This window comes from Periplaneta americana, chromosome 3 (genome assembly GCF_040183065.1).
Source record: "Periplaneta americana isolate PAMFEO1 chromosome 3, P.americana_PAMFEO1_priV1, whole genome shotgun sequence".
In the NCBI taxonomy this organism is placed as follows: domain Eukaryota; kingdom Metazoa; phylum Arthropoda; class Insecta; order Blattodea; family Blattidae; genus Periplaneta; species Periplaneta americana.
In genome coordinates this window covers 64,701,378-64,726,959 of record NC_091119.1, presented here as the reverse complement: position 1 = coordinate 64,726,959, position 25,582 = coordinate 64,701,378, and the positions used below count along the sequence as shown (strand labels likewise).

The 25,582-nt window shown below is 36.5% G+C and overlaps 1 protein-coding gene across 3 annotated transcripts in view; it reads left to right on the top strand.

The window, feature by feature from the left end:
* Nucleotides 1-25,582, top strand: part of LOC138696106 (uncharacterized) — an 88,705-nt gene that overhangs the window by 36,701 nt on the left and 26,422 nt on the right. For all 3 annotated transcript variants that reach the window (XM_069820653.1, XM_069820650.1, XM_069820649.1), the window contains 3 exons: nt 10,152-10,241; nt 11,519-11,615; nt 24,100-24,214. Coding sequence is in view for 1 of the 3 variants with exons in the window: in XM_069820649.1 (XP_069676750.1) it covers nt 11,561-11,615; nt 24,100-24,214 (170 nt within the window). In the remaining 2 variants the exon portion in view is untranslated. The remainder of the gene's footprint in view (nt 1-10,151; nt 10,242-11,518; nt 11,616-24,099; nt 24,215-25,582) is intronic.

Genomic DNA, 25,582 nt, shown 5'->3' with positions numbered 1-25,582 from the left:
GAAACAATTGTTATTGCGATTGAACTGTGACAAGTTTAATTGGCAGATTTACGGGGATCTGAAAGTCATAGTCATATTACTTGGACTACAACATGACTACACCAAATTCTGTTGCTTCCTGTGCCTCTGGGATAGGAGCGCCAAAGCACTTCATTATAAAAAGAAAGATTGGCCTAAGCGTCAATCACTTGAACCAGAGTCTCACAATGTTATGCACGAGCAACTGGTCGAATCCAAGAACATAATTCTTCCTGCTCTTCATATAAAATTGGGCCTAGTGGAAAACTTCGTTAAGTCCATGGATAAAACTGGGGAATCATTTCTCTATTTGCGCGAGAAATTTCCACATCTTAGTGAGGCAAAAATAAAAGAGGGGGATTTTTGTGGGTCTCCAGATACGCAAATTGCACAAAGATGAGCATTTCAACACCATCCTGACAGGTGATGAAAAGTTAGCTTGGGATGCCTTTGTTCAAGTGTCAACAAACTTTCTAGGAAATAAGAGGGCAGAAAACCATAAGGATCTTGTGACAAATCTTCTGCATTGCTACAATAGTCTGGAGTGCAACATGTCCTTAAAGATACTTTCTTACATTTCCACTTGGACTACTTCCTTGACAACTGTGGTGCTGTAAGCGACGAGCATGGGAACGCTTCCACCAGCAAATTTCGGACGTGAAAATGAGATACCAGGGAAAGTGGAGTGCACCAATATTACCCGATTATTGCAGGACACTAATCAGGGAATCACCAGCTCAAAACTATGAACACCAGGCAAAGCGATTGCACCTTCAGTGACCTTCCCCCAAGGGATAACACTAAGGTAAATACATGCAATAAGCTTATATAGGCAATAATGTATAGTTAGCATAACTTCAAAACGAGAGCTAATCTTGCATTTTCACTATCACTTTCGTTATCAGCACACCCGAAAACATAAAGATTAGCTGTTTTCATTCCGGTTACACAAAAATGGTAAAATTTTGTTGGCTAGTGTTACAGACAATGCGAAATAGTACCTGCACAGTCTATTGTTCCTAGTACCCTCATCAACTCAAGCTTCGTGACTGTATGTACTAGACTGTGATATAACTATGCTTTATAAAAGAAAGTTTACTTTTTTATATCAAAGAATCTTATACGATTTTTATAGATACAAAAATTTTGCTGTAAGAACAGCAGTTCTCAACAATACCACAAATTTTGTTTTGTTACAATTCCAAGAATACTTAGATTTAGTTCTGTTTCATGTCAGATTACGAATAAAGACTGCATTCTAATAATTAACCCTTTTGGATTACAAAAACTAACAATATTAGCTAGAGAACTGTTTATTTATTACTTGGTCAAGTTTTCATATTGTTTAACTTTTGAAATAATACCTGCACTAAGAAAAAGTATGTTAAGTTACTTGTGAGAAGTACAGAGCTATTATTATCATATATCTCAGAAAAGAGTGGCCACCTGCGCCCTGCATGGTTTCTGCCACACGCTGTTTGTCCCACGCAATTGAGCTCCAGTAGCCATATGGCATTCAGTGTACTTAGCTTGTAATGAAACTCTCGAATCTTCAAGTGTACAATGTTAGTGTACAAAGTTTAGTGATTATTGTGTATATAGGTAATGCCTAGCAACAATTTCTCTGTGTGAACGTGTGTAAATGTACAATACGTTGATAAAAGGTAGAAGATCGTGTACGAAAACAAGACGAAAATTTCGAATAGAGTTTCCAAACAGACCTGTGCCTTCTGCCAAATCAATTACATAGACGACTCGCTAAAAGATTTAAAGAAACAGGCTCAGTGAAGAATCGAAAATCAAGCAGAAAACGTAGTGTTCTTGTGCAGAACGAATGTCAGTTTATTGCCAACAAGATTCCGCCACTGCTCATACAGCTGCCGTGTCAATGAGGGAATTGAGGCTTATTTTCTGTACGAGACTAATCAGTAATAATTTCAGGTCTCCACAAAGCCCAGATATAACACCCTGTGACTTTTATTTATGGGGAACACTAAAAGGTAGGGTTTATAGGAAAAATCCTCATTCTATAGATGAACTAAAAGACTATGTACGAGAAGAAATCCAAGCTATCAATGATGTGGAACTTCAGAGTGTTGTTCATTCATTTATCAGAAGGTGTCAGTTGTGTGTGGTGGCAAACAAGGGCCATTTTCAGCAACTGTGAGCATGGTAAGTTTAAATTATTGAACATTTATTGTTAGTACTGTTATGTATTGGAGAAGCGCCACCCTATAGACCTCAGCCCCTCCCAACACCCAAACCTTATCAATCAGATCCCTGTACCTGGGATCTGTGGACAGCTTCTTCAATGCTTATTCCAACAAGGCACACACGATAGTGTTGGGGAATGCAAGAGGTTCTGGTGGTTTGAATTGGCTTAATACAATATTCAATGCACCAGGGTGAGGTTTTGACACCACAGCTTCCATCGTTTCCCATGTACGACAGCCAATAATGACAGCATTCTGTCGATTTGGGCCGCTTATTCGGGGTTAGGAGGTCCTCTCGAGGAAGTTGAACTCTGAAGGAATGCTCCAGGGAAAGCCGTGATTCCGTCCAATGTCCATGTTCTGGTCAACTGCAGAGATCAGATTCAGCTTCACAGGAACCTGCTGCCCGTCCATAGCTCTGCTGTACTGACAATTCAATCTGCAAAGATAACACGAACTCTCAAGCAAACCTAAAACGACTATCAAAGAAGTCTGTATTTCGGCAATACAGTTACATATTAGAAATCTACCTAGCTTCCAACCAGCATATCATTTTACAGATACCGACAGGAAGTCGGCCTGGGTAGCGTAGTCAGTATAGCGCTGGCCTTCTGTGCTCGAGGTTGCGGGTTCGATCCCAGCCCAGGTCGATGGCATTTAAGTGTGCTTAAATTGTACTCCAACTATCCGCATGCCCTACCCACCCTGTGCGCTACACCTCTTCCACACAGCACAACTAGTCACGTAGTGGAGATATGTCCCACATGTTGATACCTGAATGAACAACCATCAGGAACTTTTTACCATTGAAATGCTTTTAACTCCAAGTGAATTTAGTTACGCCCTCTTTACTAGCTGTACCCATTCCAGCAGATGAAATTATAAGACATTATCACGTCAGAGAGCTAGAAGTTCCTACAGATTTGGAATAAAGTATCGTAACTTTAATAGTTTGTGAACGTGTTTGTTGCATTACTAAATTTAATTCTTTGGCATAACAGCGCGAGAAATGAGCTGTAGGACACACACATACATATTTAAATAAATAAATAAACAAATATATATTTTCTATAACTCTCCATGTTTCCCACTCATAACGTTAGCCCCGCCATTAACACAGCACTATTAATTTACGTGGTTCAGTAACCGACTGAATTTTTGTTAGGCCTATATTCCATTAAGATAGTATGTACCACACTTTCAGCGTCATGTTTTGGTGGCAATAAAGATAAATTTCCATAACCTCACTACTGGTACTTCATCTTCGATATAACGGAGGATGAGGGACTAAAACCATTTAATTTAAATTTAATTTAATTGTGATTATGTGAATGTGTCCATTGCTTCGTTTAACCATTATTGCAACATAACAAGCTTCTTTAAGTTCCTTCGATAATTTTATTTCTATACAGCAATCCATTTTGAATTGTTTTTGTAGTTCCTTTGAATTGTGACGAGCCCTATAAATGATCTTCGAAAATTTAATCTAAATGTGGAGTAAAATCAGTCAAACCCTGAAATATGCAGCGGTTTGCTGAATCTTCTAATTCGGCAAGTCCTTGCATCGCTAATTCAAATGCGCCATAGAATTTCACACAGTTAATTATTTTTTGATAGAACATATCTATTCTTCGAAACACTTTCATCTTGTTTCTGAATGTTAGTCCAATACGCAGAAACAGGCTGTGTTACAATATTTTAATATTTCTAGCAGTGACGTTAGTTAGTTAGTGAAGTTTAAAAGGGCGCGTCAGCTACTATGGCTATTTGCGCCCTTATCTAAAATCCTTCACAAAACAGAAACACAGTACAATAATCAGAATGTTTAAAAGAATGAAAAAGCGTTGTCACGGTTAAAACGAGGTTCACAAATGCAGTTTCAACAAGGTGACGCATAAAAATCATAAAAGTGAGCAATTCGCAGACCCAAACTAGATTTAAAAACAAACAATAAAATAATAAAACAAATGCCACCAGAAACAAATTACCTGGCGCATTTATAAAATGCTCGGATGTAAAAGATCCGAATTGTCAAGTATTAAAAAATATATATAAAACAATGAATACAACCTCCGGATGTAAAGGGTTCGGAGGATAAGTAAAATGGGTAAAAAAAAACTAAATCACCCTGTCAAATACTGTATTCGATAAAAATCTCAGAACTGCATTTGTACAATTAAAATCATTTCCAAGAGCGTCACGTAGAGTTGGTCGAATTCCATATTGCTGATGGACAGTCATATTTTCTACACTGTAATAAAAAATGTTCCACCGTAAGTGGAACATGGCATATATCACACTTCAGCTGAGACTCGCCACGTAGGAGATAGCCATGTGTCAGATGACAGTGGCCAATCCTCATCCGGGTGAGTAAAACTTCTTTGTGTCGTGACGCTCTTCTGGACGAATCCCAACCTTGAACAGTGTTCTTTATTCTTCATAATTTATTTCCCTCTTGTGCAGACCATTCTCCTTCCCATTGCCACCATAACGTATGTTTCAGGTAATTTTGAATATCTTGCCACCTCTCACGCCAATACACCTCAGACCCATTCATAGCACCATCCCCTGCTGCAGCATCCGCTGCCTCGTAAAAACTAACGAGTAATTTGGAAACTGTGATAAAAGTTCACTAAAACGAAGTCTATAAACAAAAGCTGGTGTATAATTCTTAAAACTTCGGCTCAGACTTACATCAAACGTGGGACGTCGCAGAATCCACGGTGGAGTGGCCGTATATTCCAGTGTACGAACTGTTGGCAGGCAGATGTCGAGCTCAGAGAGCAATTCACATAACCGCACACCTGCTGGACGAAGTCTTCGTGGATTTTCACTGCATCGGCAGTAAAGAGACAGATGATAAAAGGAGTCGTAATAATTGTACTCGGGTTGTGAGCGGAGCTTAACCGCATATGAGCACAACAAGACATTACGTTGCCAATACAGTGATGGTCTCCCACTTCGCAATACAGGCTCTCTATCCAACTCGTTTGGAAGGCCCCTGCAGTGAGTCATATCCCATGATGATGGAGTGTCTAAGAGACGTAACTTCGATTTATTTGCTGAGCCATAAATAAAACGCCATATTCCAGTTTTGACCGGATAAGAGCACGATAAAGACGTAAAAGCACTATGCGGTCTGCACCCCAGCGAACCTCTGACAAAAGGTGTAAAATATTTAACGATTTTTCACAACACCGTCTCAAGTCACGTATATGCGCGTCCCACGTTAATTTATAATCAAAGATAACGCCCAAAAATCTCGCAGTGTCTCTATATTGCAACTCCACTCCATTAAGACGCAGTTCAGGATGTGGATGTAGTCCACGTTGGTTGTAAAAGTGGACACAGTGCGTTTTTAGAGTGGAGAATTTAAACCCATTGCGGACAGCCTATTCTGAAAGTACGTGATGACCAGTTGCACCTGTCGATTGATGGATGGAAGATATCGGGAGCTGTAATATGAACTGAAGTCAACTTACAACAGAGAAAATACTCGGTCACTCACACAGGGGGCAATTCCAAAGATCGCAATGCAGAAAAGAACGCTTAATACAGACCCCTGCGGAATGCCATTTTCTTGGAAATGTTCGTTAAAAAGCGTGCCTACTCGAACTCGGAAATACCGCTGTGCCATGAACTTCGCAATAAACGTTGGTAGACTACCACGAAGTACCCAATCATGCAGAGTCTGCACAATTCCACACTGCCATGTGGTATCGTAAGCCTTTTCTAGATCAAAGAAAACCGTCACAAGATGCTCCTTCTTGAGGAACGCATCTCTCTCAAGCCGAACAAGATGGTCTGCGGCGGATCTGTGCTTACGAAAACCACATTGGATATTAGATAATCGGTTTTCCGATTCCAGTACCAATCAGGCGTTTACTTATCATCTTTTCCATAACCTTACATATGCAGCTGGTGAGACAAATTGGCCTATAACTGCCAGGTAAAGAAAGATCCTTTCCCGGTTTCTGGACTGGGATTACAATGGCGGAACGCCAAAAAGATGGAAATACACCCTCAGTCCAGATTTGTTGTATATTGACAGAAGAAAGGATTTTTCAGCTGGCGGAAGATGGCAAAGCATGCGGTTATGGATATTGTCAGGGCCAGGGGAGGTGTCAGGAGATGTGACTAGTGCCACCTCCAGCTCCTCGGATGTGAACGGTGCATTGTAGTCTTCAGTGTCATCAAATTTAAAATTTAGGTTCCGTTTTTCTGCAGGATCTTCAATTTTCAGAAATTCCGGGTCATAATTCCTTGAGCTGCTTATTTGTGCAAAAGTGGTAGCAAATATTTCAGCAATTTCTATGGAACTGGTGGTCGTTACGCCATTGTTCAAAAGGCCCAGAATTACAGAAGTATGTTTCCCCATTATTCGACGGATTTTGTCCCATATGATGTTAGCTGGGACGTTATTTTTCAATGAATTGACGTAGTTTGTCCAGGACGTCTTCTTAGCATCGCATACAGTGCAACGAGCTTTGGCTCGAAGACGTTTAAACTGGACAAAATTTTCTTGGGTCGGATGGTATTCAAATTGACGTAAGGCACGTTTGCGGTCTCGGATTGCATCTCTGCAGGCATCCGTTCACCAGGGGACAGAGGAGCATTTTGGCCTGCAGGACGACCGGGGGAATGATAATTCCGCTGACTTTATAACCACATTTGAGAAATGGTCTACTATGAAGTCCACACTTTCATCTAATGATATGGACTCCGAAAATCCGACCCAGACCGCCTTTTTAATAACCCAGTTTGGAGAGTGAGATTCCGCAGGACGTAGAGCGGACATGTGTATTCGGATGGGGTAGTGGTCACTACCATGTAAGTCGTGAATCACAGACCATTCGAAATGCGTGGACAAAACTGGGCTACAAACGGAGATACCTATCATGGAGTAAGTACCATAAGCAAAGGATAGGTGTGTTGCTTCCCCTGAATTCAGGGTAATGAGATTTAGAAGGATACACACCTCTGCTATTTTATTTCCTCTGTCATCACCGAAATTTGAGCCCCATGAGTGGTGGGATGCATTGAAATCCCCCACTACCAGATATGGAGCAGGTACCTGCGAGAGAATGTGTTCAATTTATGCAGTGTGAAAGGTGTGTCTGGGGGCATATACTGTAACCAGAGACTATTGAAAACTGTATGGTAGGTAAAGTTACTCGAGCAACTATGCATTGATGTGGACTGTTAATGTTGATAACAGAGGAAAAAAATACTTTGGCGGAGTAGGAGGGCACAACCTCCGTTGGCACAAATACCGGCAAGGTGATCATTCCGGTGAATGTAGTATCCCGAGATACTCAGGGAGTTTTCGGGCAAGAGGCGTGTCTCCTAGAGACATAAAATAGCAGGGTTCTCATGACAGATCAATTGTTGTAGTTCTGTACATCTGCTGCATACACCGTTCTTCACATTTCACTGTACAATATCAGTCATCTCAAGGAGCTAAATCATGTTGGTGGCTTCACAGGGGATATTAGACAGTAAAATCTCAATTGAAGGAAAATTAATTGGCAATAGAAATGAATCAATGAACTAGATTACATAAAAGCACATTTTACATTTTTAATTTCACAGGTCCATGTTAATGGCAGTTCTGCAGCTCTGCAGTTCTTATTGCAGGGCCGCCCCTGATTAACACCTAAATTAACTGTGAGAGAATTTTTCGTATATTCTCTCAGTTTAAATAAATGCATACAGTTCCAAAGAAAAGCAAATAAACTAAAATAATGCTATTAAAAGTACTTGAGTAAAAACAAAAAAAACAATGATGATGAAATGAATCGAGAGTTCCACACCAAAAGTTACACAGCATTTTCTCTTAATGGGTCAAGGGAAAATTCCGGGGAAAAAACCTCAACCAGGATCTGATCCCGAGCCCACTAATTTCGCAGTCAGACATGATGACCACTACTCCAAAGTGGTGGACGCAGTTTACACATTTGTTGTTTAGTCATCCGTCCGAAGACATGTTTGAACCTCACAAGCAATACAAGAAGGCACCACTTATGAGGCAACTAGGCGAGGAGATAATGGGGTAGGGTGGCCAGTTCCTTTCCCTCTAATATTACATAATGTATCTCAACACTAATATAATATTGCATATATAAAATTACATTTTCTTAATAGCAGATACTTTTTAATCCAAAAACGTGTCCACTATTGGGATTTTGCACTGTTTCAACCAGATCAAACACAGTCTAGTGATCCACTGCAGTTTTACTAGATTCATGTCATCATTTTAAAGGACATACTTTCAACCATATGAAGTCAGGCATTCTTTTAAAAATGTTTTCTCCATCTCTGTCTATATTGGCGGGAACAGCGATGATTAGCTTTATTGTAGGTTCTTCTAGAATATACAGTACCGGTAATCATCTTTTTTCCTTATTGAAAATTAAAATAAAATAATGTAATATAAAAAAATTAATTTTAGATGCTATAACTTACAGTACTTATTGATGTCTTTCAGTGTTTATACGGTTATTTCTCCTAAGTTATTGAATTATTATGTTACTATTTAGGTTTATGAGTCATTACACCTGAAAATATACACTTAAAATTCCATAGTTTTTACTTGAATGGCAATGGTATTTATAAAAAGTTTCTATCATTATCACACAAGAATTTATGCTTCAAAATACTGTATCTAATTATCATTATCATCTTAGGCTCTTTTAGCCTGTACCAGCTTCTCTTTACACTCCCCATTAAATTTGTGTTTGTGCTGTTTCTACTTTCAGTTTCACTGTGTTTCAATTAAGAAGAGAAGGTATGCCAAATACAGTAATTGGATGGTATAATAATAGTTCATCAAAATACATCTATGTACGGTAGCTCAGTTGGTAGAGCAGCTGGATACGGACTGGAAGGTCCGGGGTTTGATCCCGAGTGGTAACAAGATTTTTTCTCGTTGCCAAACTTTCAGAACGGTCCCAAGGTTCACTCAGCCTCCTATAAAATTGAGTACCGGGTCTTTTGCGGGGGTAAAAGGTGGTCAGAGCGTGGTGCCAACCACACCACCTCAATCTAGTGCCAAGGTCATGGAAAGCATGGGGCTCTACCTCCATGTCCCCCTCCAAGTGCCTTCATGGCATGTGACAGGGATACCTGATACCTTTACCTTTTTCTTTTTACGTCTATGTACAGTAAACTTGTCCAAATTTGTTCTGTAGGTACAAAGAAAACTTTTAACCCTTAAGTAATTGCACAGGGTGTAGACGGAGCTGTTAACTATATATTGAGTATGCCTGTACTTCTGAAACTTTCAATACCTTTCTTAGAATTGGTAAGGGAACAATAACCGTAAACATGTTTTAAATCGGAATTTGCATACTTGAGATAACGGTTTATGTGGTGTGGTGTGATGTGATGCCAATATCCTGTGCTCCTATTATAAATAGTAACAGTGACTAAACTGACCATACTTGTGTAACAAATAATAACAATGGATGTTAAGTGGCGACTGTGTGCACAGAAAAATCAAGAAAGTGGTCTGGAAAGTAAGATAAAAAGTAAATTATGATTAGGAGTGAATAGAATTCGAATATTACATGTGAACCAATATTGAAATATTACCATTATTGTACATTGATTATAACGTCCACACTTGTGGAGTAACAATTAGCGCATCTGGCCGCAAAACCAGGTGGCCCGGGTTCGATTCCCGGTTGAAGCAAGTTACCTGGTTGAGATTTTTTCCGGGGTTTTCCCTCGACCCAATATGAGCAAATGCTGGGTAACTTTCGGTGCCAGACCCCGGACTCATTTCACCGGCATTATCACCTTCATCTCATTCAGATGCTAAATAACCTAGATGTTGATAAAGTATCGTACAATAACCTACTACAACAACAATTGATTATAACATTGTCATAGGTATTAAAGTATTTTTGTGTGTGACAGAAGTATACGGAGCAACAACTTCAGGCCATCACAGACATAAGAAATGATCTGAGAGAAATAAAACAGCATGTGTTGAATAAACATGTATCAGTAAGTAAACACTTCTCCAGTATTTTAAGATTGTCATTATAATTACTTACATTTAGGCCTTTTGGCAAAATTCGTAAGTACCTAGATGATTCTTACAACAGCCATCGCTCATTAGATCTGTTGGTATACCACAATGGCAGTAAGATTTTATTAATTTGTTTTATTTTATGGATGATAGTAAATTAAGACTGGAAAGGAAATAGGAGTAAATCAATCAAATGTCTCAACCCCGTCTACCACAAATAATTATTATTCCACTTGTTAGAAATGATGCGTGAACTTTGGTTCATGTTTTATACTTTGTTATGGCAATGAAGATAATTTTTAGCGTGCAGCTTTGTTACAGATTCTAAATTTTCAATGTAAGTTTTTGTAGGTTAAAGTAGGGATTTGCAGGTGTCAGAATATATTTTTAAAATTATTTCTGACAGTAAAGTACAGTCGGAGGATTGAAAAAAACAGTACACATTTTCTTAACATGTCGACTACTGGTGCTCTTACCTTATAGCATATTAGATTAAGAACCAGACCCCTTACGTAGGCAATCAATCTGTCTGCTTTTCAGGAGAAGCGAAGCGTCCCTTTTATTGAAGAAAGTGAGACAAAAGCTATTGCATCAGTGTGCAAAAAGAATCGAAATGTTATGACTCAGATGGGTGAGGAAAATCAATCAATCAATCAATCAATCTTCTTAATGTGTCCAGCTGTTTGCTGACAACATAAAGTCCACTACAGTCCACTGTAGTCTGTTCAGTTGTTGTTTTTCACGAGAAAAGAGGGATATTTTGATCGGTGTTCATTATAGATGCCTGTTACTAGTAGCTAGAGGTGGGGTGTAGTCAATATATACTGCAGGGCTGTATCTTATGCAACTGGTACTGGTGATTTTAATTTACTTCTTTTGTGGTTTATGGATGGACAGTATAGAAGAATGTGTTCCAGATCTTCATCATGATTATTACACCACAGACAAGTAGGATTATTAGAAATGTGAAATCGGTGTAGGTACAATTGTGTGACAATGTGACCTGTTCTGGCTCTTGTTAAAAATGTTTAAACATGTCTGGGCAAGATTTTATACATATCCAGGTCATTATGTTTTTTTTGTATAGACTGTAAAATTTTTCCTTTGTCAGAAGAGAGCCAATTGTTGATCCATAGGTTTATAAAATGAGACTTTACTGAAGCAAAAGCACTGGATAGAGATATCACTTGGAGAGGTCTTGGATGCAAATATGTTGCCTGTTTTGCATAATTATCGACTTTCTCATTTGCAGACATATCAAAAGGAGAAAGAAGCAAACAGTTTCTTCAAAAAAATGAATATTTTTAAGAAAAAGAAAACAGAAACTCCGAAGAACAATATTCAACTAGGTGAGATTTCAAGTTACCAAGAAGATAGTGGTGACTAAACAGACCAAGTAGGTGCAAGAGCTCTAAAATTGAAAACAAGTGAGAGGAGTTGATTCTTAATTATTTTTCAAAGAGATTGATTATAGAGTGAATTGCTAGGAGAGGCAATAACCTCTGCCAGAATGACTGGAATCTGATTCCTCCTGTCAGTAATTTGGTTCCTGTAGATGCACAATATCTGAGTCATGGAATATACTTTCAAGTTTGAAATGAAAGATTAATCTGAAGACTACATATATAGGATGATTCACGAGGATATACCGTCACTTACAGAGCTTATTTCTGAAGACATTATAAACTAAAAATGTCATATAGAAACATGTGTCCTAATCCCAATATTTTCAAAGTTACACAAAATATGAAGTTGTTTGTAAAATATCTTATTTCTTTAGTTTTAAGGGTAAAAAAATATTACAAATAGAGAATGAACTATTCAGAAGTATCATTTCTTTAAATGACTAGTGTTCTGAAGCTTAAAATGTGTTGTCAATTGCTTTGCACAGATTTTATTTTTTCAATTTTTAACTAAAAATGACATCTTTCTTACGCACTTATCACAAAAATTGTTACAAATCATACGACTTTAGGAACTTGATTCTTTACAGTTTAATTACGCATCTTAATGTACAGTCTTAAAGAATTTACAAGAGTGGCGTGATTTGTAACAATTGTTGTAATAAATGCGTAAGAAAATGTAATTTTGTAGTTAAAAATCGAAAAAAAACAATCTGTACGAAGCAACTATGGAATTCACAACACATTTTTAGCTTCCGAATATTAGCTAATTAAAGAAATGTTACTCATGAATAGTTCATTCTTTATCTGTAATATTCTTTTACCCTTAAAACTCAACAATAATGGTATTTTACAAACAATTTCAAATTAGTGTAACTCTGAAATTATTGAGATTAGGACAAATGTTTATATGACATTTTTTGCTCAGAATGTCTTCGGAAATAAACTCCGTAAGGAATGGTAAATTCTCGTGAATCACCCTATATTCACATTTCTGGGACCGACTATTTGTTTTAGGTCTGCATTTGGTGTTCACATAATGCAATTCTTATTGGATATATTAATTGAGGGGCTTAGAACAAAAAGCAGGTAAATGACATTATTAAAAAAAATTAGGTAAGTGATTACACTGTGCAGTGGTGCTATATGGGCATCATTTCACCAAACTAGTGTATAATATTTCATTGCATGTACAAAACCAACTGTGCTAACTTTCGAGGAATATCACTTTTGTTGACGTCGTACAAAATGTTGTCCAATATCCTTTTGAGAAGATTCGCTCCGTACGTAGATGAAATTATTGGGGATCGTCAGTGCGGTTTTAGGCATAATAGATCGACTATTGATCAGATTTTTTGTATTCGACAGATAATGGAGAAAAAATGGGAGTATAAGGGTACAGTACATCAGTTATTCATAGATTTCAAAAAAGCATATGACTCGCTTAAGAGGGAAGTATTATATGATAGTCTTATTGAATTTGGTATTCCCAAGAAACTAGTTCGATTAATTAAAATGTGTCTCAGTGAAACATACAGCAGAGTCCGTATAGGTCAGTTTCTATCTGATGCTTTTCCAATTCACTGCGGGCTAAAGCAGGGAGATGCACTATCGCCTTTACTTTTTAACTTCGCTTTAGATTATGCCATTAGGAAAGGTCAGGATAACAGGCAGGGTTTGGAATTGAACGGGTTACAGCAGCTTCTTGTCTATGCGGATGACGTGAATATGTTAGGAGAAAATCCACAAACAATTAGGGAAAACACGGGAATTTTACTGGAAGCAAGTAAAGCGATCGGTTTGGAAGTAAATCCCGAAAAGACAAAGTATATGATTATGTCTCGTGACCAAAATATTGTACGAAATGGAAATATAAAAATTGGAGATTTATCCCTCGAAGGGGTGGAAAAATTCAAATATCTTGGAGCAACAGTAACAAATATAAATGACACTCGGGAGGAAATTAAATGCAGAATAAATATGGGAAATGCGTGTTATTATTTGGTTGAGAAGCTTTTATCATCTAGTCTGCTATCAAAAAATCTGAAAGTTAGAATTTATAAAACAGTTATATTACCGGTTGTTCTGTATGGTTGTGAAACTTGGACTCTCACTCTGAGAGAGGAACATAGGTTAAGGGTGTTTGAGAATAAGGTGCTTAGGAAAATATTTGGGGCTAAGCGGGATGAAGTTACAGGAGAATGGAGAAAGTTACACAATGCAGAACTGCATGCATTGTATTCTTCACCTGCCATAATTAGGAACATTAAATCCAGACGTTTGAGATGGACAGGGCATGTAGCACATATGGGCGAATCCAGAAATGCATATAGAGTGTTAGTTGGGAGACCGGAGGGAAAAAGACCTTTGGGGAGGCCGAGACATAGATGTTATGTTGTTATGTTATGTTTTATTTAACGACGCTCGCAACTGCAGAGGTTATATCAGCGTCGCCGGATGTGCCGGTATTTTGTCCCGCAGAAGTTCTTTTACATGCCAGTAAATCTACTGACATGAGCCTGTCGCATTTAAGCACACTTAAATGCCATCGACCTGGCCCGGGATTGAACCCGCAACCTTGGGCATAGAAGGCCAGCACTATACCTACTTGCCAACCAGGTCGACCCGAGACATAGATGGGAGGATAATATTAAAATGGATTTGAGGGAGGTGGGATATGATGATAGAGACTGGATTAATCTTGCACAGGATAGGGACCGATGGCGGGCTTATGTGAGGGCGGCAATGAACCTTCGGGTTCCTTAAAAGCCATTTGTAAGTAAGTAGAACTTTAACTGTAATTTCCTCAAAACTAGGTTTCCGTCACTTACCTGCTTTTTGTTCTAAGCCCCTCAATTGTCCATAAAGAGGGATAGAATAAAAGTTAATTTGGTTAATTTCCATGCTACATATACAGGGTGAACCATTAGTAATGTCATTAATTTCAGGTGGTTATTCTTTGAGATATTTGAAACAAAAAGGTTTAATACAATTTTGGTCGGTTTTGCTTCCTTTTTGAGATAAAAATTCTTTTATATGAAACATTTCATAGCATATTTTGGGAATGCCATTTATTGAATCCCCATTTATTGCCATTGCCATTTATTGAATCTTTTAAAGGTGTCCCACAGTGGTCCGAATCACTTAAAACCCGGACAAAAGTAATAACTCTTTTTCTAGTTGTCATATGAACTCGAAATTTGGTACACCTATTACTAATAACATGTATCTAACGTGTGCAAATTTTAATGACATTTGGAAATGATTAACTACCCCTCTTCAGGGGTGAGATAATTATGCATTCAGTAATAAGGGCCAAATTAGGTATTTTTATCACACTCCTGTTATTTTATTGCAAAACTCGATAAATGCAACAATTATAGTCATTTTATGTACACGATTTCATCAGCAATCCCTAATATATAGGTTGAAAAGTTTTACATAAGTTATGTAATCTAAAAGTTTAAAATTATAAGTAACCTGTATAAATTATAATCGAAATTCAATTAAGGATTTTTTTTTGTGGGTGAGTACATTCTTTCATTTAATAACATACATAATCCGAAAGGTTGATATATGGGCAATTTACTAGTGTTAATTATTTAAGCACGTGTGGCTTACACTATTTCGGTGTATACACCATCGTCAGAGTCTACTGGATCATAGTGTCATCTTGATATCGCTGCCTGTTGTAAGGGTGTGTTTATGTGTTGTAATGTGGAGTCAAATAGTGAATGTGTTCTGAAATTGATCTGTGTGTTGAGAATTTGATTAGGGTGTGTTTTAATGTGTCTGTATATTTCATATTGTTCTAGTGTGTTGAGTTTTTGAGTTGGATGTGTAGGATTTCCATGTCTGTATTTATGTTATTATATATATGGTTAGCATTAGTTATGTGTTCGGCATATGTAGATGTATTGTGTCCTCTGGTTATTGCTTTAATGTGTTCTTTGTAACGTGTTTGGAATGATCTGCCTGTCTGTCCAATGTAGAACTTGTCGCAACTATTACATGTGAGTTTGTATACGCGTGTATGGTTGTATTTATTTGTTTGTGTTGAGGTGTGTTTGTAGTGTGTTTTCTGTTCTGTATGCTATGTTGTATTTCTGTATTCTGAATGAAGATGTGATCTTATGTGTGCTTTTGTTTTCGTATGTTAGTGTGATGTATGTCTTGTGTTCTTGTGTTTGTGTTGTATTTTGTGTTTGTTAAGTTTTTGTTTTCTCTTCCTTACGATGTTGTTGCCCATATATCAACCTTTTGTAATTAAGTGTTAAAAGTAGTGTACGTAAGACTCAAGATGGATAAATAATCCGTTAATATTTTCGTAGTTTGTAGGGGTATCCAAAATGTTACTTACCATTTAATACTAGTGGTAATATAACTTGTATGAACTTGCACACTTGAAAATTCCATTGCATTATTGTGCTAAATTATTTTAGAATATCTACATTTGTAGAAGTTTATGGCTAAGCTGAAATAAAGTATGCATTTTGATCTGTGAAGTGTGTCTTGGATGCACTGAGTAGGTGGTTTCATTATTGTAAATGCAGACAAGTTGAAATACAGAACTGTTTGAAGGTCGCAATTCAAACACCAAGAGTGATTCGGATTTTAAAAAGGTAGATAAAATATTCTTACGTGATGAAGTAAAGAATTTCAATAGGAACTTAGATATCCAGCCTGTCACTCGTCCCGACAAGCTGAAGTTTCAAATTCGTCTTCTTCCCCCTTCTCTTCTTCGGACATTACCAAAAGATCAAGCACTTCTGAAGATATAATTAATTTTTATTTCCCTTTGGTAGTTTATTCAAACTGGAAATTAATGAATCAGAAGTCAACATTAACCTGCTAAAGAGGTCTAAATTGTCGTCTCGTTTTGAAATTCTTTGAATAACACTTTCTCGAAATTTTGTCACATCTTAGTTTCTAGGCTCAGTGGAATCTTCTAATAATCCTGCAACCGGTAAAATAACTGAGTTGCCTGTACAATTGCTGAACCATAAAGAACAATTTCATGTACTTGGATGGGATACAGTATTGACATTTTGAAAAATTTCTATACTTAATATCATTGATAACAATTTTTAGAAGAATAAGAAGAAGTAGAAAACTGTAAATGGTAACTAAATTTCTTGTTATAATCAGTCTGAATTTTTAAGGAGATACATGGTTTCGCTGTGGTGACTAATTTTGCTCTAACGCTGATAATATTGAAGATAAAACCACATTCTTATTACACTTTCTAGTGACTTTGTGCTATGACTCCAAATTTAATTCACGTTTGTTCTTTATATACTGCACAACATATTCTTCATGTTACACAAGAGTCTTATTACTCTTTTCTTTAATTTTCGCGTAAATTTCTTTGCAATTAACACAAAAAAATTCATTTTTACACATTACACTATGCACACATTATACAATGACCTGAAACCAACAAAAGTTCTCTGGATATGGAAAAAATCAAGGGCCATTGTTGTTTACTTCCAACAAATCACTCCTCAGTCTTTAAGTAATCAAACATAACTCTCGGTAAGTGCGTATGGCGCGATGTGTTGCCGGATCAGGCGCATGGATATGATTCAGAGGTCATAATTCACAGTGTTGCGGGGTGTTGCAGATGAAACCTTCAGTGACAAACTTATAAATGTCTACCAATATACATATGTAAGTTTCACGGTGTACACTTCTGCGCATTTTTTTTTCTCTAAAATAATTTTGTTTTTTCCTCAAAACACGAGCAATAGAAACTTGATTTATTATCAGTACTTAGAAACAAAAAATAATAAAAACTGTAATTGTGCCTAATACATATGACCGTAACACATTCACAAAAAATATACTTAGAATTTTACTTTGCATAATTAAGTCGGACACAATGCTCAGAAATCACTTATAAAAATGCAGTATTAATCCTGAAAGATTTGTGTCACTTTTGCTCGTAAGTATTGGCCAGAAACTTTGAAGTATTCTTCGAAAAACATTTGGTCTTATCAGAATGACTATTGAGGATTATTACTGAGGTAATTTTATGTTTTTAATATGAAGTTCGAAAAATGACTTTTGTCCAGCTTTTTAGCAATCCGGCCTTCCTCCAAAGTCTTCTGTCCTGCCAGTCGCCTTCTTTCAAATTCTGCTCCTACATTACCCTGGCTACTCCACATCTCCAGGTACTGCGACGTCTTTGCCTTTTCTTCCTCCCATATGGAGACGATGACAGGATCTGTTCGGGCCATCTATCCTCTGGCATTCTTTGAACATGGTCATACCATTGCAACGTTCTCTTTTCTAATCGTTTCACTAATGTTTCTTCTTGTTCCATTACATTCCGTATATGCAATCCCCAATATACTCAGTTATTTTAAGAGAGCACTTTGTTATGATAATAAATGATTGAAAGAATTTTATTTTTGTCCTTTAAATGTGCAGAAATTTGACCCCTAACAAATGTAACTTTTCGTTCTGAAAAGGAATTTTAAAATGTTACATTTGTTTGGATCAAATTTCTGTATATGTAAAGGACAAAACTGAAATCCTTTTAGTCATTTATTGTCATAATACATGGCTCTCTTAAATTGACTAAGCATATTGGGAATTCAATCAATGACTTTCCCAAAATATGGTATGAAATCTTTTTTATATTAAACAATTTTTATCTCGAAAAGGATGCAAAATCGCGCAGCATGCTGGTCTCTTATGCAGAGGGCTTAGGTTCGATTCCCGATCGGGTTGAATTTCCTGGTTGAGGTTTTTCAGGGTTTTCCTTCAACCGTAAGGCAAATGCCAAGAAATTCAGGCCACAACATCCCTGAATATCATCGGCCTCATTCACCACCGAAATCATATTCAAACAAAACAGTAATGCATATACAGTCGCCATCTAGGTCACAACAATAGAACCAATCTCAACAACAGTACACAGGCTTTCGGATTTCATCTAAAAGATTAACTCGCAATATGACCAAAGATGTTAAAGCAAGTATAAATAACAGCGAGAAAAAAAAAATAATAATGATGTCATTAGTATCGACTTTGTTATCATGATTACGAGAGCTTCATAGCATGCACTGGAATTCAACTTGTTGGATTTTCGTATGTAAAGACAATAACAAACAACATTCTGGAACTCACGATTCAATAGGCGAAACTCAGTTAAAGTATAGGACGGAATATTATTCTGAGTACAGTGAAGTGAAAAATAATTATTGTGTGGTTGTCCTCAATTTCAGAAAGAGTTTCAAATTATTTACGCAAATGAACCTCTTCAAAAGACATGAAGAAATAAGATCTGAGGTATTGTCAAATGTAAAGAGCTTCAAAACAGAAGAAAATAAGTCAGAGGTAATGCACCACTGTCATAAAGGCTATCGAAACTAACTAATTTTGTATTGCCATCTTTTTGTCTTCATATCGGAGTAATTTTTAACAACTTCTATATCCCGGGCTTTCTTCTTTTGTAAAATATTCAGTCTTATTCTTTTTCGTCACAGATCTTTCGATATCAACACGTCTGAGAACATTATACTGTGGGTTCATGTTTCCAGCAAGATAAAGCTTAAAATTATTACATAAAACTTCAAAATATTTTATTTCATCTCATTACAAAAGCCTCAATTCTATGTACAGTTCAAGACGATGGTGATGATGATGATGATAATAATATATAATAATAATAATAATAATAATAATAATAATGCGTATGTTTGTCTATATTATATATATTTATAAGTACACACCTGTGGAGTAACGTTTAGCGCATCTGGCCATGAAACCAAGTGGCCCGGGTTTGATTCCTGGTCAGGGCAAGTTACCTAGTTGAGGTTTTTCCTGGGGTTTTCTCTCAACCCAATATCAGCAAATGCTGGGTAACTTTTGGTGCTGGACCCTGGACTCATTTCACCGGCATTATCACCTTCATTTCATTCAGATGCTAAATAACCTGAGATGTTGATAAAGCGTCGCAAAATAACATACTAAATAAAAATGAGAGAGAGAGAGAGAGAGTTGTGTCTGTGTGTGTGTTTTTCCCATAATGGCTAGTAAAGTGGAAGAGGATTAATGGATTTCAACAAACTCGCAACAAACTACTGAAAAATCTCCAATCATAATTTAAAGATGATGCTTTACTCAATCATAGTGAAGGCAGATGGAGGTTATACTTCACTCGATTTGCACAATTTTCTAAAACAGACAAGTTTCATACTTTAGACATAAAGAAGACTCTTTCGACAAATGAAACCCTTCACAGCAAGTATTCTAATGAACTCAATTCATGACTTCAGACATAAAAAAGACTCTTTGGACAAATAAAACTCATCACAGCAGGTATTCTAACAAATTAAGTAAAAATAAATGTTAACATGGCTGCAATGAATATGAACTGGGCAGTTTCATTATCCAAATTAGGATCATATTGTGCCCACCAAGATTCCAAAAATATATAGTGAATGAATCTGCAATAAAAAGTCAATGTAGAATAAGCGGAAAAATACCTGAAGTCATGCTATATTTATTAACTTAAGACTGCATCAGATAGAAAGACTTGATTTAATTGGCATGGATGGATTATAATACCAAAAACTTGCAAGACATATCTGCTCACTATAAATATTTTGAAAAACGATAAAAAAGAACCCCTATACTGGAAGTTAAGTACAAGTACAGATACATGACACATGCACCTGGACATAACATTTATGGATAAGGAAAACTAAAAACCACTTGCATAACTGATATTGCTGCACATAACACACACAATCTTGAAAATCTGACGGACGAAATAAAATCTGGCACCAACAATCAGGGTGCCAAATTTTTAAAAATCTTGAATTACAATAAAATATCAAATTCTCCCTTATATGAATTGTGATGTATGTCTGTTCACAACAATGATATAAAATGACAAAAAAATTAGAGATCTGACAATCTTTTTGATAAGTTGATAAAAATAATCGAATACAGACAGTAACTTAATTAAACCGTGATAAAGAGTTGTGTAACCCTGTGAATAAGAAGATTGTGATTAAGTTGTAAATTTAAGTTTACAGTTAACTTTTTAAATTTACGATTCGACTTTGTAATATAATATAAAACAATGAGTCGGTGATTTGAGGCTATCTAGCATGTTCCCTTGAGATATAGGTAATTGTTGGGAGTTATATGTGAGGGTTGTCTAATCTGAGATTGAATTGTCGAGTGTGTGTTCTGAAGTCTAGCGTATCTGTCGTTCTCCATGTTCTTAATCACTGTCAATGCATATGACGTCTGCCCCATAAGAATTTGTATGGCTTCAAATCTGGATAGATTACTATCATTAATTTTATCTATGATATTTTGTTCCATTTTTTTTCACTGGACATTTTGATCCATTGCCACGTGTGGACTTTTGCAATTACGGCATTTGACTGAGAGACTGGCATTCCACCTCTAGATGATTTTCTCCACATTTAGGACAAGTAGGGTAAACTGTCCTATTGTTGGCACCACGCCAATTGTTGTCACCCCTTAATTAAAGCTTCAATATTAAGGAAATGCAATAATTTGCACACCTCTTTCTTACGAATTTCGTTAGCCAGTTACTTCATTGTTCTTCTGCAATTTAATTTAAAAATATCTTGCTCACTGTTTGGCGGATATCGCTTGCGGATGGAAGTGTTGTAAAATATCTCTTCTATTCTGGCCATTTCTTAGGGGTAAGTTAAGAGCAGAGAATTCTTTGTACCTTAATAACTATTACTGTAATCTTTTTTTAAATTTGTCCGGATAGGTGCATAACTTATGCTTAGCCTCCTAAGAAGTATGATATATTGTGGTTTGTGTAACTTGCAATTTTACGTGCGAGAAGGGGGTGCCAATAAATTGTGTGTCAAAACTCGCATTTTCCAGTTGTTGGCATGTAGTGCCAATAACCGGGTTTATGAGTGAAATCGTTATTTTTAGACCAAATATTCTCAAATTAGTCCTGCATTTCTTATAATAGCTCTATTTTTAAAAAACAACTTCTCTATCCAATCATTGGCACTGGTACCAATAACTGGAAAACTTTGTGCCAACAACTGGTGTTACGCCTATGTTTACCTACATGTTTTTATATTCATAGACTGAATAATAGCTTACTGCTAGTTTCTAATGTGAAAATAAAAGCGCACAGTGGACAACATGGCACCACACAAAAAAGACATAGGTACAGTGAGGAGACTTTAAAAGAAGCACTGCAATTTATAAAGCATGGGATGTCATTTAAAGCTGCAACCAAACGATTTGGTGTACCTACAGATATATCAAAACGTTATGAAAACACCTTGTTGTCGAGTTCCTATTCTTAACAGTGAAGAGGAAATCATTCTCGTTAGGTGAGTTATCAATGCAATTGGGCCTATATAAATTTAGTCATCGAGGTCTTTGACATTGTGGATTTGTGAAAATTTTTAATTAAAGCATTCGGATTTAGTTTCTGATCATTATTTTCTTCGTGCTAGATTTTTTTAATTTTAAACAGGACATTTTCAAAAATATATTTCTATGTCACTCCTGTCTTCCTAGGTGGATCTTCGAATGGAATGTGCCATAAGGAATTTCCAAAGTGTAAAGATCTTCAGAGCTGTGTGAAGTGTGAAGGAATTTCAAGGAAACGATCACCCAAATCCTTTTAAGGATGATACTCCTGGGGACAAATGATACAACTCCTTCTTAAAGAGCCACCCTGTAGTTTTCATCAGGACTCCTGAAGGTGTCACTGAGGCAAGTGCATGCGTGAGTCAATAAGAAATAAGAGGATGGTTCATTGTTGTGGAAGATCTTCTCAATGAGGAAGAAGATATGTATAACATTCTGTCATATCCTTATCATATCTTCAATGGAGATGATACAAACTTTATGCTTTGTTCCAAAAATGACGTAATGAGGGCGAAACCTGTGATAACAGGCCTCTAACAGTAAATAGTCCTGAGAACCAAGCTTATGATAACAGAACTTCCACCCTTGTCAATGACGAAATGAATCATGATCAACAATGTGTAAATGAAACTGTTCCTCAGCTAAATTCTATCTCCCACATTGAGGAGAAACAAAATGAGATTATAAATTAATCTGTTAATTTATGATCACTAAAGAAAACATGTGTGAAATATTATTGTGGCTGGAAACACCAAAACGAAAGGCAAAGAAGAAGATAAAGAGAGTACCATTTGTACTAACATCTGGGAAATGGAGAGAACTGCATGACCAGAAGGAGAAACGAAAGGAAGATGCTTTGAAACAAAAGGAGAATCGTAAACTGGAAAGAGAAAAGAAAAAGCTTGAAAAAAATCAGCAGAAACCGGACGAAAAATTTCAAAAGTGAACAAAGATTAGAAAAGGGCACCACAAAAACACAGAGCGTACACACAGTATTCTCTGTGCCATCTACAAGCAGACAAGAGGAACGAAATATTCGGATATTTTTCAAATACACAAGAGCTGTTTCTTCAACCAAAAAGGACTATGAATGCAACACATGCAAGAATATTTATTCTGCATTATTGCATAGATAAATTATTTTCTTCAAATTAATTTCTTATTAGAATTCTAAATAGTTTATTTACAACTTTTGAACATGTTTTCACATTGATATAGTTGTGAGAATATCATAGTCGATACATACCGGATCATCAAAGAAAACATATTTCAGACGATTTCGACGAAGATCTATTTCATTGCCAGTTACAGACAGTAATAATGTTTCTGGGGACGAGACATTTTTTTTCTGACCCAGAGTAGCTGAAACTTCATTTCAATAATAGCCTTACAATTTCAATAATTTCATTATTATTACATGTCATATTACTATAATGTAATTTAGTATGATTATATCTAAGAAATGAGACTTATAAATTAAAATGCACCTTTTTACAGAGGGTGGCAATAACTAGCAAAAAAAGGTGGCAAGTACTGGCAAAAGGGTGCCAATAAGTGGCATATTTGATCCTAAATATTTAACAAGACATTGTTGCATTAATTGTGAAATAAAATATTATTTGATATTACCATTACATTTGTCAATCTTTACTCTATTTATGAGAGTTTTTCTAAGTTCCAGTAAAGAGTATTTTCATAGAAATTTAAGATTTCCTCATCCAATGTTCATCGTTCGTGTGTGTACACTTGCACTCTCACTCAATACTTGCAAACTGTAGCGATCTCCATTCTGCTCGGTTCTTGGCTGTTCTGGACCACAGGGGTCCAGCTAGGCTCTAGGCAGTGGTCTTTAGGGTGTGCACACTATTCCATTTTGGGTAAAACAATGGGCCTACCTGAATGGCCTATGTAAGAGGGCAGTCCCCATGCTGCTAATAGACAGAATATATATATATATATATATATATATATATCTGAGGATACTATGAACTATGACTGTAAAAAGAGTTTTGATGTAAATGTATTATTTCAGATGATGGCTTAAATAACCAACAAAAGAATGGAGCCCAAGAAGAGGAAATGACTATTGGTTTGTTGTGCCAGTTTTGTGGCCATTTCATCCCAACACGTATTCTCCAGACCATCAGGTAAGTAAACATGACCTGTTATGGAGTAAATGTGCTAGTACATGAAGAGTTGTTGTTTTCTAATGCCAGGCGTTTGACAAGAAAGTCATTTGACCTCTTGCACTCCAATATTTTTCAAAGATATTAATTATCATGACCAGCCAATGAAGCACAGATTTTGAGTACATGAAGAGTAAACAAGTGTTTTTTTTTATTCAATGATAGATATTTGACTTTGTTACTCAAGCTTCCCCAACTATGATCGACATGCCAAAGCTGTAATCCCCATTTCATACAAGAAAACTCTACATATTAACAGACATACTGCAAAATCTTTCCACACCTCAACCTCTGATTGGTCTTATGTTTGTGCTGGAAAATGAGGCATGCATCGACATGTATGGAGCAATGACAAATTACATGATGTAACAGACAATTTTTTTAAACTAACAATCTAACATAAAGCATCAAGAAACATGTACATTTCGTATTTTGTACTCAATTTCGCATTTTATTGCGGATGAAAAACTACAGTAATATAATTAACATGCTTTTAAACATAAAATTACTTAAGCTACAGTTTGTTTACAGTAGTGATCATCATCGGATGTACATCGCTGGCGATTATAAATGCTGGTGATGATTGCCAAGAAGTGGTTTCTTTATCAGCATACATCGCTGTCAATTCTCATTTGTTTTGCTGCCACAACTCGATTTAATATTTCTACATGGCCTCCTGTAAATATATATTATTGAATATGTGTGTGGTGATGTGAATTCTGAATTTGCTTCAGAAGCAACCTCCAGCAATCTGCATCGCGTCTAACGATCTATGTTGGCGATCATCACTATAGAGAAACCGTCCACATTCATTTTAACTACTAGCAACTCCAGTCTACAATCACCAGCGATGATCGCCATAAACAAACAGCAGGTTTTGTTTGACAGCATTTTGGCTCATTTCGTTTTTGCTGTGATTGCAAAAATATACCATCTCTACGCATATCTATTATTATTTTCCTAACTAGGACAGCACTTTGATATGCAAAATGAAAATTTAGAACTATTGCCATGTTGGTGTTTTCCGTGTTCCGAAAATTAAAATTTAACTTCTTAATATCTCCGTTTTGGCAAAATTACATGTAAACACACACTGCCTCTCTCACTCATACTACTGTGACCCTCAGTTCTCGAGCAGTCACCATGTTAGCTATTTGATCCAAGGATTTGCAGGCTCATACCCAGCAGAGGCCTATTTATATTAAAGGGTAATAATATCCTTAGTATGATTTCCTTTTGAAAGAGGGAGGTAAAGGTGGGAGGTCTTCAATGTAGTTTCACGGCATATAAAAAAACCCTGTCCCAAATAGGAGATCTCCAGGCAATTTC